Genomic DNA, 19,235 nt, shown 5'->3' with positions numbered 1-19,235 from the left:
CCAAGGTGGAGACTCATGGAATTCAAAAGGTCATTTAATGCTGTGGCCTCACGGACACACAACTAGGAGGGAGAAATTCAGACTAACACACTGAGGGGAGATGAAAAAACAGAGGGCAAGCAGCAGGGGAGGAGGAAGGTAAACACAGGCAGATGAAGTAGAGTGAGTAGATGAGATAATCAAATGGAAAGTTCTCTATTCTTCCCCCCACCACACCCAAGCAGACAGACCCACAGGTATGTTAAAGGATGGAGAGATTCTGGAATCACAAACCAAGGCAGGCAGGGAGAAAAGCCTCTCAGCCAACAGCCCTGTGACACCAACTTGCTCAAGGTTCCGGAAAATCTGGCTGCCCAGGACTAGGGCCACCAAAGGTCAGACCGGAGGAAGTGGCTTATGCAGCTCTCAGCAAGGCTGACCCCAAAGCCTTCTGCCTGCCAATACCATTGGGCATCCTCTTGTCCTTGGAGATGAGGATACCAGGTCCTCACCTTCTCTAGGGACTTGAGGACACTCTGCCTCTCACGCAGCTTCTGGATGCTCAGGGCTATCTTGTGGCGGGCACCTTTGGTGACATTCTGTGACAAGGACAGAAGGAGACAGGAAGCTGGAAATGGGAGGTTGTGAGGTACTTAGGGATATCCCAATGGGGACAAGAGACAGAAAAGGCTTGGTGTTTGGGGCATTGCCCAATGATATTGACCCTATACCTCCCCAACAGTCCCCTTGGATTCACCTGTGACTCCAGGTGCTGCTCAGTCAAGGTCATCATCTCCTCATAGCTCATCTGTGAGAACAGAGCAGCATACTTGTGCAAGCGGAGGCTCTTGAGCCATGAGGGCACATCTGTGGAAAAGAAGCGAGTGTGGTAAGTTAGGAGTTAGACCCTCATGACCAGAGGAAATACTATGGGGAGGGAACAGGCATAAGCCATAAGCAGCTTTGGAAGCAAGAGTGAATGGAAGGCAGTTTTCCCTGGACAGGACACCTGACACTCTGAGTTGCCAGGACTGCCTTGCTGATTTACCAGAGCACTGGCTGCCTATCTTGTCAGTCTGTGGTATAAGAAAGCAGGGTCCTCAGTCAAGAGGAGGACCTGAGGATGGGCATGGGTCTGTATGCTGCCCTCAGACTCATACCCTTACTGGGTGAGAGCACAAGCCATTTTCGGTTCTCCTAGCCCCGCCAAAGTCCTTGGAGAAGGGTCTTGGCTCCATCCTCCAGATGTACCTTTCATCCCACTGCCATCCTCCTGGAAAGTGTTTCGGCTGGAGCCCTGCTCCTCCGTCTGCTCACTGCCAGAGGAAGCCACACTGCTCTGTGGCGAGAGGGGTGCGTGGTCGGGTGTGGTGAAAGCAGCCCGGGCCCCAAGCTCCTCTGGACTTGGCCACTCACCAGGGGCCTGGGGGCTCGCAGGAACGAGTGACATGGAGCGCTTCAGTGGGCTAGGGTGGATTTGGCAGGGGAGACCTGGCAGGAGAGGAAGAAACAAAAGGTAAGGCTTGGGGATCTGAGCACAAAAGGCCACACCCCATGACTGGCCCCATAATCCTTTAAGAGGAAGAGACGAAGAGGTCCTAAGGCAAACTATCAGATACTACTCATTCCTTCATCCCAGCCCCCAAATCCCCAGCAAGGTGCTGGTCACTTCTCTAAATTGCCCCACTCCTCTGCTCAATCAGGTCCAAGCCCCAGTTACATCTTCTCACTGGATTCTTTCCTTCATTCTTACCTCCTACTGCCCTCTTTCCTAAGAGTAGCCATGCTAATTTTTTTTTCTTTTGGCAAATTTCTTGTGTAACTGGTATGTCACAGCCTACAGGCACTGAACTCAAACTTCAGACATGTGCACCACTTTGTGGGCATGTGCAACCCCTTACACATGTTACCTCATGTGCTTGGCTTATGTAGGACCTGGAGAGTTGAACATGGGTCCTTAGGCTTTGCAGGCAAATGCCTTAACCACTAAGCCATCTCTCTAGCCACCCCCTTAAAAAATTTTATTTATTTATTTGAGAGAGAGAAAGGCAGAGAGGGGGCAGAGAGAGAATGGGTGCACCAGGACGTCTAGCCATGGCAAACAAACTCCAGACACATGTGCCCCCTTGTGTATCTGGCTTTATGTGGGTTCTGGGAAATTGAACCTGGGTCCTTTGGCTTTGCAGGCAAGTGTCTTAACTGATAAGCCATCTCTCCAACCCCAAATTCTTTTTTTTTTTGTTTTGTTTTGAGGTAGGGTCTCACTCTAGCTCAGGCTAACGTGGAATTCACTTATGTCGTCTCAAGGTGGCCTCAAACTCACAAGTGATCCTCCTACCTTTGCCTCCTAAATGCTGGGATTAAAGGCATGTGCCACCCTCCCCCCACCTTTTATTTTTTGAGGTAGGGTCTCGCTGTAGCCCACGCTGACCTGAAATTCATTCTGTAGTCTCAGGATGGCCTCAAACTCATGGTGATAGTCCTGCCTCTGCCTTCCGAGTGCTGGAATTAAAGGGATATGCCACCACGCCTGGCTTAGTCTTTTTTTTATTTCCTCCTTTTTGTGTGTGTGTGTGTGGGGTGCTTTTGTGAGACTGTGAGCCCAGGCTGGACTGTAGCTCATTATGTACTCAAACTGGCCTCAAACTCATGGTGATCCTCCCACCTCAGGTATGTACTATTATCACACAGCTAGATGTTAAACATGCAAATCTAACCAAGCTGGTCCCCTACTTGGATCCCAGAGGCTTGCTTCATGCTAACCATAAAATTTAAACTCTTTCACACAACTAGAAAGCAAAGTAGGAGCTGGGCATGGTGGCACATGCCTTTAATCCCAGCACTCGGGAGGCAGAGGTAGAAGGATCACCATGAGTTTGAGGCCACCCTGAGACTACATAGTGAATTCCAGGTCAGCCTGAGCTAGAGAGATACCCTTCCTCAAAAAACCAAAACAAAACAAAACAAAAAAAAACCAAAACAAAACAAAACAAAAAAAAAGCAAAGTAGGCCTTGGCCTCTGGTCATCACTGACTTTTCATCTTCCATAGACCAACCCTTGGCTCAAGCCTTCCTAGGCCTTATTCTTACTTAATTCTACCTTAACACCCTTTATAATTTTTTATTTTATTTCATATAATTTTTTTGTTCATTTTTATTTATTTATTTGAGAGTGACAGAGAGAGAAAGAGGCAGGGGGGGAGAGAGAGAGAAAGAGAGGGAGGGAGGGAGGGAGGGAGGGAGGGAAAGAATAGGCTTGCCAGGGCCTCCAGCCACTGCAAACGAACTCCAGATACGTGTGCCCCCCTTGTACATCTGGCTAACATGGGTTCTGGAGAACTGAGCCTCGAACCGGGGTCCTTAGGCTTCACAGACAAGCACTTAACCGCTAAGCCATCTCTTCAGCCCACCCTTTTTAATTTTTTTTAAATTTTTTTTGTTTATTTTTATTTATTTGATAGTGACAGAGAGAGAAAGAGGCAGATAGGGAGAGAAGAGAGAGAATGAGTGTGCCAGGGCCTCCAGCCACTGCAAACGAACTCCAGACGCGTGCGCCCTCTTGTGCATCTGGCTAACGTGGGACCTGGGGAATCGAGCCTCGAACCGGGATCCTTAGGCTTCACAGGCAAGTGCTTAACCGCTAAGCCATCTCTCCAGCCCTCTTTTTAATTTTTTAAAGTTTATTTGTGATGACAAAGAGAGACAAACTGTATATGGGCATACCAGGGCCTCTTGCAGCAGCAAATGAGCTGCAGACACATGTGCCACTCTGTGAATCTGGCTTTATGTGGGTACTGGAGCCAGCAGGCTTTGCAAACAAGTGCCTTTAAAACTGTTGAACCATTTCCCGAGTCCCTTTACCATACCTCTTTTTAAAATTTATTTTTTATTTGAGAGAGCGAGAGTGAGCGAACATGAAAGCGCCGGGGCATCTATCCACTTGCAAACGATATCCAGATGTGTGCACTGCCTTGTGCACCTGGCTTTAGGTGGGTACTGAGGAATTGAAGCTGGGTCTTTTGGCTTTGCCAGCATGTACCTTAATTGCTACAAGCCATCTCTCCAGTCCCCCTTACTCCCTTTTTATTTTTATTTTTTTTAGAGATAGTGAGTGAGTGAGTACAGGCGGGTGTGCCAAGGCCTTCAGCTGCTGCTAACTCCAGATGTGTGGACCCCTTGTGTGCATGTGTGACATTGCATACTTGCATCACTGTGTTTGGCTTACATGGGACCTGGAGATTTGAACAGGAGTTTTTAGGCTTTGCAGGCAAGTCCTTTAATTGCTAAGCCATCTCTCCAGCTCCCCCACCCCACTCCTCTTTTGTCTTATTCTATAGCTTAGGCTAACCTTGAACTCATGGCATCTGTCTCCCAAAATGCTATGATTACTAGTGTACACCACACCAGCTTCTGAATCTCCACTTGCTCCTGCAACTCAAGCTTGCTCTAGGGGACTTTAATCTCTTCCACCCCACCTCCATTCTTTCTTGTGGTATTAAGAGATGGACACCAGGGCCTCCTGAATGCTAAACCAGTACTCTACCACTGAGCCCAGCCCTGCATTTGTTTCTTCTTGACTCCCTCATCTTTTTCTTTTGGGGGGGGGTTCAAGGTAGGGTTGCAGTGTAGCCCAGGATAACCTGGAATTTACTATGTAGTCTCAGGCTGGCCTTGAACTCACAGTGACCCTCTGAAAGCTGGGATTAAAAGCATGTGCCACCTGTGGTGGTTTGATTCAGGTGTCCCCCATAAACTTAGGTGTTTTGAATGCTAGATTCCCAGCTGATGGAGATTTGGGAATTAACACCTCCTGGAGGGAGTGTATTGTTGGGGGCAGGCTTATGGGTGTTATAGCCAGTTTCCCCATGCCAGTGTTTGGCACACTCTCCTGTTGCTATTGCCCACCTTATGTTGGCTAGGGGTGGATGTCCACCCTGTGCTCATGCCATTGTTTTCCCTGCCATCATGGAGCTTTCCCCTCAAGACTATAAGCCAAAATAATCTTTTTTTCCCCCACAAGCTGCTCTTGGTTGAGTGATTTCTAACAGCAATGCGAACCTGACTGCAACACCACCCTAATGACTCCTGAATCTTAACAGTTGGCTGCCTTAAGTCTCATTTCAAATGTCACCTCCTGAGGACTAAACTGAATTGTCTTATAACTGTCTTCCAATCCTCAATCCTAACTACTCTCACATATTTCTTGTAACACCTATCAAAACCTAGAGCCAAGTTGGCTGTCTACTTTATTATCAACTATAGCCCTCTGCTAGAATGGAAGAACTGTGAAGCAGAAGTGTGTGTCTTAGATATCATTTCCACAGCAATCACAGGGGAATTGTTTCATTAGTACTTGCACATGAATACAGAACATTATTTTTCCACTTGGTGAGTGGGGGTTGAGACAAAGTCTCATATATAACCCAAGCTGGCCTAGATCTCTCTATGTAGCCCAGGCTACCTTTAAATTTACAATCCACCTACCTCAGCTTCTTGAGTGCTTGGATTACTACCACATCTTACTAATAAACATCTCTACCATCTTTGTGATTAAGCCTCACATTTCTGTCCATAACCCACCTTTTTTTCTGAACTGAACTCAAAATAGCCAGTCAAGAGGCCTGGTAGTTCAGGGTGGAACTCAGATCCTCTTCCTCAGTGCATTTCACACCTTCTGACTATTTCATTTCTTATTTTCTTTTTGGTTTTTCGAAAGTAGGATCTCACTCTAGCCAAGCTGACCTGGAATTCTCTACATATTCTCAGGGCAGCCTTGAACTCACTGCAATCTTCTTACCTCAGTGGCCTGAGTGCTCGCATGTACTACCCTGCCCTGCTCTCTCTCTCTCTTTTTTTTTTTTTTTTTTTGAGGTAGGGTCTCACTATGGCCCAGGCTGACCTAGAATTCACTGTGTCGTCTCAGGGTGGCCTCGAACTCTTGGACATCCTCTTACCTCTGCCTCCAGTGTGCTGGGATTAAAGGCGTGCGCCACCACGCCTGGCCCCTCTATCTCATTTTTGAGGTAAGCAGAGGGATTCTAATTGATTTGTAATGATTCCCCAAGAAAGACAGGATCTCTTGAGGTTCCAGATCTTTACACTATCTTTTCCCTCTGTCCTATCACTGCTTCACCACCTTTTTTTCTTCTTGGTTTTTCGAGGTAGGGTTTTGCTCTAGCCCAGGCTCACCTGGAATTCACTCTGTAGTCTCAGGCTGGCCTCAAACTCATGGCTATCCTACCTCTAACTCCCGAGTGCTGGGATTAAAGGTGTGTGCCACCACATCCAGCTCTTCACCACCTCTTTCTGAAAACTACTTTTGTTTTCATGCCTTGCTCTTGTTCCCTTTGCAGCCAATGCAAGCCAAGTGCGTGCTGGTCTCTGCACTAGCTATGCTGTTGCACTGGACTGTGGGCTTATAAAGGATGGCACCATGGCCTGGTCATTTCTGCATTCCAGACACAAGCATGAATACAACACACTGGAGCCCTACAATCAAACTTCATTAAAAGGTAAAAGTGGGGGGTTGGAGAAATGGCTTAGAGGTTCAGGTGCTTGCCTGTGAAGCCTCATGTTCAACTCCCCAGATCCCATGTAAGTCAGTGTACAAGGTGGCATACATGTTTGGAGTTCAATTTCAGTGACTAGAGGCCCTGGAGTACCAATGCTCTCTTTCATTAAAAAAAGAAAGAAGCTGGGTGTGGTCATGCACGCCTTTAATCCCAGCACTTGGAAGGCAGAGGTAGGAGGATCGCCATGAGTTCGAGACCACTCTGAGACTACATAGTGAATTCCAGGTCAGCCTGAGCTAGAGTGAAACCTCACTGTGAAAAACAAACAAACAAACAAAAAAAAAAAAAAAAAAAAGGAAAGAAAGAAAGAAGAAAAAGGCAGAGGATGGAGAGATGACTTCGTGGTTAAGGTGCTTGCCTGCAAAACCAAAGGATCCAGATTTGACTCCCCAGGACCCATGCAAGTCAGATGAACAAGGTGGCACATGTGTCTGGAGTTTGTTTGCAGTGGCTGAAGGCTCTGGCATGCCCCTTCTCTCCCTCCACGCCTCTCAAACAAATAAATTTTTAAAAAAGGCAAAAGGGGGGAGGCCAGAGGGTGAGCTGGAGAGATGACTCAGTGGGTTAAGGTACTTGCCTTCAATGCCTAATGACCTGAGTTCGATTCTCCAGTACCTACATAAAGCCAGATGCACAAAGCAGTGCATGCGTGTGGAGTTCATTTACAGTGGTTAGAGGCCCTGATACACCCATTCTCTTTCTCTTCTTGGAAATATATAAATTATATATATACAGCAAGTGGGTGCTAAGGTGGCCTATGAGTTCAGCACAGGAAATTCCCCTAGCAGCCTAGAAACAAAGAAAAGGAAACAAAGTCAAAATGCTTGGTTAAGCTGGGCGTGGTGGCACACACCTTTACTCCCAGCAATTGGGAGGCACAGGTAGAACTGCTGTGAGTTTGAGGCCACTCTGAGATTACACAGTGACTCCCAAGTCAGCCAAGGCTACCAGACCCTACCTTGAAAAAAACAAACAAGGACTGGAGACATGGCATAGTGGTTAACGCTGGCCTATGAAGCCTAAGGATTCCGGTTTGAGGCTTGATTCCCAAGGACCCACATACACCAGACGCACAAGGTGGCATATGCATCTAAAGTTCGTTTGCAGTGGCTGGAGGCTGTGACGTACCCATTCTCTCTCTCTCTGTCTGTCGCTGTCAAATAAAAAAAACAATATAGAAAAACAAACAAATGCTTGGTTAAGTGAGGATAGTCAGGGCCATGAAGCTAAAGTCTTTTGCCCCAGTTCTCACAAGGAACTGGAAGTAGAGACAGAACACAGGCCTTGTTCTGATGGCTAGGCTGGAATTCCTGCCAATGCTCCACTGACATCCCACCCAGGAAGAAGGCCAGCCTGGTGCAGGCACTAAAGCATTGTCTGTCACCATCTGTGACAATACTGATACTTCTAGCCAAGAAGTCACCCAGGGAAAGAGCCTTGGCCTCATAAGGCCAGCCTTAGCCTCAGCTCTTGCCTAGGATTTCTCTGGGATTCTCTACTCAGGGCTCCTTCCAATTCTCTGATTCCACCAGCTTGGGCTTCTGCTCTATATGGGCCTCCTAGAGGGGCCCTCCTAGGGCTGGAGAACTCTCAATACAGGTCTTTGTGCCTGTTTTAGTGCCTCTGGCCACCTCATTCCTCCCTTCTAAGCCAAGAAGGAGGCAAGCAAGGCTGAGAGGGCAGGAAATTACCCTCATTGGAATGACTATGCAGTTCCTGAGGAACCCTGCTTGGCCTGTGCTGGGGTGTAGGCTGGCCACAATTTGAGGATTATAAAAACAGAAATACCGGCTATAGTTGTATGGTCTTGCACTCTCGAAGAAACCCTGTTCTGTTCTTGGCAGTACCCCAAACCCACCCTGCTTGGTCTCCCAGTCTAATCTTTGCTTCCCACTCAAAAATATTTAATGGTTTCCTGTTTCCAATAACTGCCTATTATCTAAAAGCTTTGTCCTGTCCTTCAAGGCCTCCCAGACTGTAGCCCTAAGGGTCAAGTTCCAATTCCAACTTTGCCATCTCTGAACTCAATGTTCTCGGGCACTTCACTATTCTGCTCCCATTTCCACACAAAATCCTCAGCATAGGACTGGGAGATGGCTCAGTGGTTAAAGCACTTGCTTATAAATCCTAATGGCCCAGGTTTAATTCCCCAGTACCTACATAAAGCCAGATGCACAAAGTAGGGCATACATCTGGAGTTTGTTTGCAGTGGTAAGAGGCCCATACATGCCATACTCTTTTCTCCTTTTTCTGTTCTCAAATAAAAAATGTGGTAGGCACAAGTACACACTACTAAGATTACTCAAGTAAATTCACCCCAGAGAGACTTGGTGTCCTCTCTAATGTTCTTTCCCCGTACCTTTGATTCGTGCTGTGCCCTTCTCATGGACCTGCCAATGCCTCTCTCTCTCTTTTGGTCCATACATGTATCCAACCCTATGCAAGCTTGGTCCTATAAAGCTGCTGGCTTTATGGCTCAGTAGTAAAAACTCTGTCTACAAGGTTAAGATTCTGAGTTCCATCCCCAGCACTGCCAAAAAGAAAAGTAAAAACTTGTTGGGGTTCCAACCTAGGGAGCCCCGAAGATACAGAGGTATCACTGCATGGGAGAGGGTCCAAAAGGGTCATTTCTAGTTGGAAGCAGTGTAGCATAATAGTTCAGGGTATGAACTCTGAAGCCATAAATGCCTGCATTAAATTCTAGCCTTATCATCTGAAGCAAGTGACTTCTGAGACTAAAGGAAGTTTTGGTGTTCATAATTATAAAGTACAGCAGCTCCTAGCAAAGGTTAAAGATTAAAAAGTGAGCCGGGTGTGGTGGTGCACACCTTTAATCCCAGCACTCGGGAGGCAGAGGTAGGAGGATCGCCATGAGTTCAAGGCCACCCTGAGACTACATAGTGAATTCCAAGTGAGCTGGCAGCCTGGACTAGAGTGAAACTCTACACCAAAACAAAACAAAACAACAACAACAAAAAACTATGATGCTTCAAGACTATAAAAGAGCCAGGGGCTGGACAGATGGCTTAGCAGTTAAGGCACATGCCTGCAAAGCCTACAGACTCAGGTTCGATTCCGCAGGTCCCACATACGCCAGATGCACAAGGTGGCACATGCATCTGGAGTTCATTAGCCGTGGCTAGAGTACCTGGCATGCTTGTTCTCTCTCCCTCTCTGTGTCTCTACTAAATAAATAAAAATCTTTAAAACAAACAAACAAACAAAAAAACCCCCACAAAAAACAGCCAGGCATGATGGCGCATGCTTTTAATCCTAGCGCTCAGGAGGCAGAGGTAGGAGAATTGCTGTGAGTTTCAGGCCACCCTGAGACTATATAGTAAATTCGAGGTCAGCCTGGTCTAGAATGAGACCCTACCTTGAAAAACAAACAAACAAACAAACAAACAAAAAAGACTATAAAACAAGGTCCCAGAGCCCCCCAGGGTTGGAGATGCCTTGTGATGTCAGGCACCAGAGACCCAGGCTTACCTTATACATGACTTTGCATTGCCACTCTCTCATGGCCTACTACAGCCACTGCCTTCCCAAAGGGGGCTGACCACCTAAGGTTAAATCATGACTACTCTTGAGTCAGGTCAGTCCAACTTTAATATGGTTTAAGAAAACCACAATGCTCATTTTAACTAACATTTCAAAAAGGCACAGTACCAATTCCTCCTGCCCATCTGATCCTTAGCCAGTTCCACTAGTTGTTGTATGTGTGACTTTAGCTTTGAGTCCCACTTCATCTGTCAAATGAACTAATGCTTTGATTGTGAGGAGGATTGAGATACTATGTGGAACTACCTCTGAGAGTACCTAGTATAGTTACCTTTTATTACTGAAGCTTCACATTTTGTCACATGGGACACATTTATAAACATTTCCTCCCTCCCTCCTTCTCTCTGTCTGTCTCCCCTTTCCTCCCTTCCTTTTGATTTTACTTTATTTATTAGAGAGGCAGGTAGAATGGGTGCATCAGGACCTCTAGCCTCTGCAAACAAACTCCAGATGCATATGGCACCTTGTGCATCTGGCTTATGTGGGTCCTGGGGAACTGAACCTGGATCCTTTGCATTTACAGGCAAATACCTTAACTGAGACATCTCTCCAGCCCATCTAGTATTTTAAATTAAAACAAAAACAAACAAATATACACACATACACACACACACACAAACCAAACCAAACCAAAGGTGAGTTCAGTAAGACATGTCTATAAGTCAGATTCAGCTCTGGGCTCTGGGAATGCTAGAGGACAGACATCCTCTGCACTATTTCCCTCATAAAGCTGAGGCCCAGAGAGGTAATGGAACTTGCCCAAGGCCACAGACCAAGTGAAGGAAAGTCCAGCCCGACTGTTTTCAAGCCTGGAAGTCCTCCTCACCTGTGTTTGCATTGCTCCCAATACTGTTGATAGCTGGCGGCACTGAGCTGGATGGGTGGAAGGGTACATGTCCATTTTCCCGGGGAGGCTTGTCCTGCCAACCTTGCCCTGCTTCTCCAGGGCCCAGCTCTGCAGGTCCTCCCCACTCATCTGAGCCCTGGCGTGAGTGGTAGGACGGCTCTGGCCGGGTGCGGAAGCCACTAGCCAGCCGTTCTTCCAAGTGGCTAAGCCAGAGGGCAAGTGCGTTGCGGTCCTCCAGTGTGGTGGCCGGGTGGATGAGGGCATAGGAGAGGAGCTGGCGGCTCTCCTCGATGAAGGCGTTGCTCTCGATCGAGTAGGCTAGCACTTTCTGAAGCAGCCTCATGTACTCTGATTTGGCCTCCGTGTTGCCTGGCTGAAGCAGGGGCAGGTGGGATAGCAGGAGGGACACCACCTTCTCTTTGGACTCCTGTTGCCACTGGCTGACGATGGCTACAGAGGGGATAAGAAGGAAAGTCAGGGGTCTGAGTGAACACTGTCACACACAACTGAAAGTGCTGCCCATGGTCTCCTCCCTCAGCTCTAGTCTCTACTTTTCTGTTTTGATTTTTTTTGATTTTCGAGGTAGGGTCTCCCTCTAGCCCAGGCTGACCTGGCATTCACTACAAAGTCTCAGGGTGGCCTCAAACTCATGGCGATCTTCCTGCCTCTGCCTCCTGCGTGCTGAGATTAAAGGCGTGCGCCACCAAACCCGGCTTAGTCTCTAGTTTTCCTGTTCATGACCCTTGACCTTGTCCCTCAAGGAGCTGATACAAAACATACTCTGCTTCTAAAGATTTTTAGTTCTATCACTCCTGTCAAAAGTGTGCAGTAGTGCCCAGTATGGTGGCACATGCCTTCAATCCTAGCACTCAGGAGGCAGAGTAGGAGGATTGCCATGAGTTTGAGGCCACTCTGAGTCTACAGAGTGAATTCCAGATCAGCCTGGGCTAGAGTGAGACCCTACCTCCAAAATCCAAAAAGCGTGCAAAATGTGTGTGTGTGTGTGGGGGGGAGAGTGATGGGGAGATATTTCAATGGTTAAATGTGCTTGCTTGCAAAGCCTGTTGGCCCCGGGTTCAATTTCCCAGCCACCCACATAAAGCCAGGTAGGTGTTTATTTGCAGTAGCAAGAGACCCTTCAGGGTGGGCACATGTAATGTGCAAATAAAAATATTTTAAACATTAAAAAATATTTCATTTATTTATTATTTGAGAAAGAGAGAGAGGGGAAGATGCAGACTGAGAGAGAGAATGGGCATGCCAGGGCCTCCAAACAGTGCAAATGAACTCCAGATGCATGCGCCACCCCTTTGTGTCTTACCTGGGTCCTGGAGAATCAAACTGGGGTCCTTAGGCTTTGCAGGCAAATGCCTTAACCGCTAAGCCATTTCCTTAGCCTCCAATAAATACATTTTAACAAAAAGCATTCAGAGGGGTTGTAGAAATGGTTTAGGGCTGGAGAGATGGTTCAGTAATTAGGTGAACTTCCTTTGCAAGAGAGCCTGACAGACCTGTCAGAATTCAAATCCCCAGGACCCTGGCTGGGGAGATGGCTAAGAGATTAAAGAAGTTTGCTTGCAAATCTCCAGAATCCATATAAACAGCTGAGTGTGGCAATGCATGCCTGTAACTCCAGTCCCTTTGGGGAGTAGAGACCCAGGAATCACTAGCAATCACAAAAACCAACCAACCAAACAAAGAGAAAACCCAGCAGGCTCCAGGATTTAGGCTTAAACAAGAAAGGCAGAAGAAAAATGGAGCAGGACACCAACAGGCACACTGAAATGCAGGCAAGAGCAATGGGCACATACATGTGCATACACCTCCCAGCACACACAGCACATTGCTCACATACACAAGCCAAAAACATAAAAATAAAAAAGACCCCAAATAGAAGTGCAGCGATCCCCCATTCAGCCATTCTGCGATCTAAGCTCCTCCTGTGGCCATACGCCTGTTCTTTTACTATACTGCTTTAACTCTCTTTAGCCCATCAAACAGCTTCCTGCCTCAATGGTGAAAGTTCCGAATATAGTAGTTAAAAGTTTGTGATCCAAGGATTCACTCATCTCTAGCTTTCTAGGGCTAGGATTACAGACATGTGTCACTATACCCAGAGTTTTGTTAGGGTACTAGGGGTCACACTAAGGTCCTTATGTACATGAGGCAAGCCCTTTAACTGAACACTCTTTCCTTCCTTTCCCCCCTTCATTTCTATTCTTCCAGAGAAAAGACTGAGCTTGGGGTATCCTTATCTTCTTTGGGGCTCTCTGCAACTTATACTCATCCAAGCTTCCACGATGAGGCAGAGAATCAAGGTCTTAAGCATACTAGCCAAGTACTCTGAGCATACTACCCCCTCTCTTTCTACTTACTTTCATTTCCATGTGTGTATGCCAGTGTTTCTTGCTGCTGCAAATGAATGCCCATCCTGGCTTTATGTAGATGCTCGAGGAATTGAACCCAGACCCACAAGCTTTACAAAAAAGTGCCTTTAACCACTGAGCAATCTCCCCAGCTTCCTTTTTAAATTTTGAGACAAGGCCTCACTAAGTAGCCCAAGTTGGCCTTCACATCATTCTGTAGTTCAGAGAGGCATTGTATTTGTGATTCTCCTATCTCAGTTTCCTGAGTACCTGAGATTACAGGCCTCTGCTACCAGGCACAGCTTGGTTATTATTATTTTTGAAATATTTTATTTATTTATTTGTCAGAGAAGGAAAGAGCACACATGCAAGAAAAGTGCATGTGAATGGGTGTGCCAGGGCCTCTAGCATGTGTCACCATGTGCATCTGGCTCATGTGGGTCCTGGGGAATCAAACCTGGGTCATTTGGCTTTGCAGGCAAGTGCTTTAACCACTAAGCCACCTCTCCAGCCCCAGCATGGTTATTTTAAAAAGATTTTTTTTAAGGTTTTTTTTTCTGATTTATTTATTTATCAGAGACACAGAGAAGGAGAAAGAGAGAGAGAGATAGAGAGAATGGGCACACCAGGGCCTCTAGCCACTGCAAATGAACTCCAGATACATGTACCACCATGTGCGTCTGTCTGGCTTATGTGAGATCTGGAGAATTGAACTGGGTCCTTAGGCTTTGCAGGCAAGTGCCTTAACTGCTAAGCCATCTCTCCAGGTCCCCCAAATATTTTTGTTTACTTATTTGACAGAGAGAGAGAGAGTGGGGGGGGGAGGGGGAATATGGGTGCGCCAGGGCCTCCAGCCACTGCAACATAACTCCAGATATGTGCGCCCCTTGTGTATCTGGCTAATGTGGGTCCTGGGGAACCAAACCTGGGTCTGTTGGCTTTGCAGGTAAGCGCCTTAACCGCTAAGCCATCCCTCCAGCCCAGCTTGGTTATTTCAACATGATACAAAAAAGTGTGGAACACTTTTAGTATGATCCTTGCACAAAGCCCATGCTAATACCCTGTGTATCATCCCAGTCTTAGCATGTTTTTAGCATGTGTGGTGACTGCTGAAAGTGAGTTCCAAGTGTAACATCTTTTCCTGCTGTTTAAAGGCAAGGTTCTGCTTTGCACTCCAGGCCGGCCTCAGTACCGCAGGTGCTGAGGCTGCAGGTGTGTTTCGCCACACCCAGCCTGAGCCCTGCTTTCAGAATCGCTCCTACCCAGTCGTTCTAGGAATTACAGGAGACCACAGCATAGGGTCAGTTCTCAGGAGACATGAGATTCATAGTTATCATGGCTAGAATATTGTATGACTCCTTTCTTTTAGGCAAATGTCTTTAGTCCCAGCACTAAGGCTGAGGTAGGAGGATCAAGGCTAGCTAGGAGCTACAGTGAGATGCTGCCTCAAAAAATGAAAATAAATAAAATAAGGGCTTCAGCCAAGCAGCTAGCCTAGGAAATTCAGGCTGGAACTAGGCTTCAGAAACCTAGGCATACAGCTGGGCATGACGGTACAGGCCTACAATCCCTGCTATTTGAGAGGTTAAGGCAGGAAGATCATACAAGTTCAAAGACTACCTGGGCTATAGAGCTATAGAGTAAGTTCAACACTAGCCTTAGTGAGATATTGTTTTAAAATTGAAAAGAAGAAAAAAATAAAGAAAAAAAATAGCCTATGGCTCAGTAGTACTGCACATGTACAAGGTACTCGGTTTAATTGAGTACTGCAAAAAAGAAAAAAAAAAAAGACATCTGAAGGTCTTACAACCCAAGTTTCTTGGGCTTTAAGATTTCAAGGACTGGGGCTGGAGACATGACTCAATGGTTAAAGATGCTTACGTGCAAAGCCCACAGGCCCAGGTCTGGTATCTCAGTACCATGTAAAGCCATAAGCACAAAGCACCACATGCATCTGGAATTAATTTGCTGGGGCAAGAGGCTCTATTGAGACCATATTCTCATTTTCTCTCTCTCCCCCCCCAATCTCTGTTAAATAAATAACAATAGATTTCAAGGACTTCTGGTCTTCTCCATCTACAATAAAGGATGGATGTCTGGCCACTCAAATATACTTGAAAAGTACCCCTTTCTCCTAATAACCTACTGAGAAACTATGGCCTGGATTCTTATTAACTTCTAGTTCTATTTAAATCTGTAGCCCTAGAAGAATGAATAACACAACTCCTGGCTAAGTAAACTACCTTTGCTCAGTCTGGAGCTCTTTGCTCCATGCTTCCTGCTTTAGCCCCAGTAAAAGTGTCCAGGAATTTATCCAAAGTAATCCACTCACTCTGCGACCAAAACACTAGCCAAACGAAACTAGGAGTACGACTGCCACTCCTAGTAACGACAGTAGTGATGGGTAATACTTACAGAGCATTTGCTATATGCTATACACTAGGCTAACAACATGACTGGTCTTCACCTCTACCTCAACCCTACTTTAGCATTTCTACCTTGCAGACAAAGCTGAGAACTAAATTGCATGTCTGTCCCCCCAAAACTTTCTATCTCCTCAGTGCTAATCTCCCATCTTCCTTTCTCCCCTTCAGTATCTGCCACTCTTCCAAAAGCCAGGAAACTGTGTCTCATCTTCATTTGAACCAGCTCCCTCAAGCCCCCACTCTGTATTTAATATCTTTCTATCATAGGATAAGTTCTTGAAGTCAGGAAGCCTTTTCTTTCCTGTCCTCCCACCTCCATCTGGACTGGGTCATATGATAAAGGCACTCTCTGGTATCCTCTTCCCTAACTCTGTTCCTAAATTTTGAGTTCTTGATGAGAGGCACTAAGAAATAGTCATTATTAGGGAAAAAGCCAAGCAACTTCTATTCCAGCTGTCTTGCAGCTGCCTGGGCAATATGTTTCCTTCTCTGTAAGAGGAAGATTACAGGCTGCTGAGATTTAGGGAGGTGATATGTGTGAAACATTTGACAAGAGTCTGTCCTAAGTAAGCACATGGAGATGGCTCAGTGATGGGTGATGCTTTCAGTCATTGTTGGTTACGCTCTTGTAGGATAGCCAGGAGCATCTGGAACAGAGAGGAGCCTTGTCTAGTCCCTCCCCCTCTCTAGTAATGCCAGAACCCCAGGGCTACATCCCTTGGATGTAGTTTCTCCTCTGGTACTGCCAGGGGATATGACAGAATAGCCTTAAGGGTTGGGCTCAATGAAGAACCTTGTTCTACTGCCCAGAACGAAGAGAGGGTTTTGGACAAATAGAAGCTGACCCTGAGGAAATGTGTGCTCATGTGTCTGAGCAATGCTAGGAAGGGTGGGCCTTCCAGGACTGGGAATCATCAATGAACACTGGAATGAGGCCAAGGAATTTGTATAGCCTCAGGCCCCTTGGGGTGAGCCCAGCTGGGGCTGTAGATGACTGGTGGGGATGGAACTTTTAGTTTCCTGCCCAGATCAGAAAGTCTGGCTTAGAGCAAAGGCACAGCAGAGCCCCAATAAATACCTGCACAATTGAACCCAGATGGTCCCCTGGAAGACAGCGGTTTCTATGTGGGTTTAATGTGACCTCTGTAGGATCCACCAAACTTAGGTTACCCTGTCTCAGGTGCTAGCAGAGCATAGTCAGTAAGTTCAACAGCAGTTCAACCTGTCTGGGTTCAAAACCTAACTCTGTCCATGACCTAGAGCATTACAACTGTGGGCCAGTCCTTTAATTCCATGAGTCTTAGTCTCTAGTCTGTGCAATTCAAGCTGTAAAAACTCTTGAGGTCACAGGTTATAGAGTCCAGACAATTGTGCAAAGCACCTGGCATATACCTGTGCAGAGTAACCATTACTGTTGCTGCTCCTGGTTGGAACTTTTTGAGCCATGCTGTCTTGGGGCTGGGGGAGCAAGTGGTTTATTTAGCAGAGGCATCTGGGCCACCCCCTTGAGATTCCTGACAGGGGTGGGGAATTTCACAGTTATTTACCAAAACAGATTAAGTCTCTGGTTCAATATGCAGTGATGAAATTCAGGAGGTGGGCGGATGGGGGTGGGGTGGGGAATGAATGCTGTGATGGCAGCAGCTAACTGCTCCTCACTGAGCTGCAAACTTGGACTATATAGGCATGGAGAGGGTGAAGGAGACTGTCTATGAGTGGTGCTCTGCTTGGCACAGTGGTCACAAGGCAAGGCTGGCCAGGTGACCAGAACTAAGTAGGTCATGACCCTGGGTTCTGGCAAATTAACAGGAGCCAAATATATCTTCAAGCCAGTCCTAAAAGCAAACCTATTTTTATGTGCTGAGCTGTTGCACCAATCATGGCAGCCTATGGCACCAGTTGGAAGAGCTGGGGTTTGGCTCCAGACATGTCCTTCTCTGCCTCACCCTGGTTCACACAGACTTGAGGGAGGGCCATGGGCTCACATTTTTGTTTGATGAACTGTGTCAGTACAGCCTGAAAGGGAAGGGTGGAGGCATCAGGGGATGAGCTGTGGTAACTTACCACAGCCCCTTCCTGACCTCAGTTTCCCCACCCTACTTCAGGGAGCCAGAGAGGATGAGGCTTAAACTGTTAAATCTGTTAGATATAGGCACTGACTTAGAAGAATGGAGATGGGAAGAAATGCAGGCAATGTGGCCCAGGAAGACACAGAACCAGGGAAGGAAAGGGACCTCAGCTGTCCAGGCCCTATCTTCTCCCTTCATTCCATCAGAGCATCCTTTCTGGTTCAAGGCACTGGGGGAGGAATAGGGAGAGGGCCAGGATTACTGTTTAACATTCCAAATGGTAGGCAAACCAGCACTAGGAGATGTGGGGTGGTGACAAGGAGTTGGAAACCCAGTGCCTCTTCTTTCCCTGTGCAGACACAAGTGACACCTTTCTTTTTTTTTTTTTAATTTTTGGTTTATTTTTATTTATTTATTTGAGAGCGACAGACAGACAGAGGCAGAGAGAGAGAGAGAATGGGCGCACCAGGGCCTCCAGCCACTGCAAATGAACACCAGATGCATGCGCCCCCTTGTGCATCTGGCTAACGTGGGTCCTGGGGAATCGAGCCTTGAACAGGGGTCCTTAGGCTTCACAGGCAAGCGCTTAACCGCTAAGCCATCTCTCCAGCTCTCAGAGTGCCACCTTTCTAGTTCTGGATGTTGCCTAAAGTTCTGTTCTCTTGAAATCCATGCTAGCTACCAGGCCGGGGGGACTTCCCCACACATGCTCAGCTGCTTGAGAGGAAGGGACAACATGGGCAGGAGTCTTCTTTTCACTTTTTCTCCCCCCACCCCAAGGTAGGGTCTCACTCTAACTGAGGCTGACCTGGAATCCACTAGGTAGTCTCAGACCGGCCTTGAACTCAACAATCCTTCTCCCTCTGCTGAGATAAAGGCATGTGTTACTATGCTCAATCCCCTTTCACTTGACCTTTTTATTTTATTTAAAGTCTTTAAAAAAATCACATGTGTATGTATGTGTGTGTGTGTGTGTGTGTGTGTGTATATACACACACACACACACACATATATATGTATATATATATTGCAAGTAGAGATATAGAGATAGAGATAGAGATAGAGATAGAGAGAGAGGGAGAGAATGAATGTGAGAGAGTATATATGGGTGTACCAGGGCCTTCAGCCACTGCAAACAAACTCCAGATAATGTGCCACTCTGAGCATCTGGCTTATGTGGGTACTGGGGAATTGGACTAGGGACATTAGGCTTGGCAGGCAAGCACTTTAACTGCCGATCCATCTCTCCAGCCCTTACTTTATTTATTTGTAATTTATTTGTGGGAGAGGGAGATAGGGAGAGAATGGGTGTGCTAGGACCTCCAGCCGCTACAAAGGAACTCTAGATGCATGTGCCACTTTGTGCATCTGGCTTTATGTGGGCTTTTCGAGTCTAAGGAATCGAACCTGGGGGA

General features: G+C 46.8%; 1 protein-coding gene across 3 annotated transcripts in view; it reads right to left on the bottom strand.

The window, feature by feature from the left end:
• Samd4b (sterile alpha motif domain containing 4B) overlaps positions 1 to 19,235 on the bottom strand; it is a 54,615-nt gene that overhangs the window by 8,560 nt on the left and 26,820 nt on the right. For all 3 annotated transcript variants that reach the window (XM_045133976.1, XM_045133978.1, XM_045133977.1), the window contains exons 3-6: positions 10,939 to 11,409; positions 1,231 to 1,470; positions 737 to 846; positions 492 to 578 (exon numbers count right to left, since the gene is read on the bottom strand). In XM_045133976.1, the coding sequence (XP_044989911.1) occupies positions 492 to 578; positions 737 to 846; positions 1,231 to 1,470; positions 10,939 to 11,409 (908 nt within the window). The remainder of the gene's footprint in view (positions 1 to 491; positions 579 to 736; positions 847 to 1,230; positions 1,471 to 10,938; positions 11,410 to 19,235) is intronic.

Source organism: Jaculus jaculus, chromosome 14 (assembly GCF_020740685.1).
Source record: "Jaculus jaculus isolate mJacJac1 chromosome 14, mJacJac1.mat.Y.cur, whole genome shotgun sequence".
Classification (NCBI taxonomy): Eukaryota; Metazoa; Chordata; class Mammalia; order Rodentia; family Dipodidae; genus Jaculus; species Jaculus jaculus.
The sequence above is the reverse complement of the archived record's forward strand: the minus strand, read 5'-3'. Positions and strand labels throughout refer to the sequence as shown.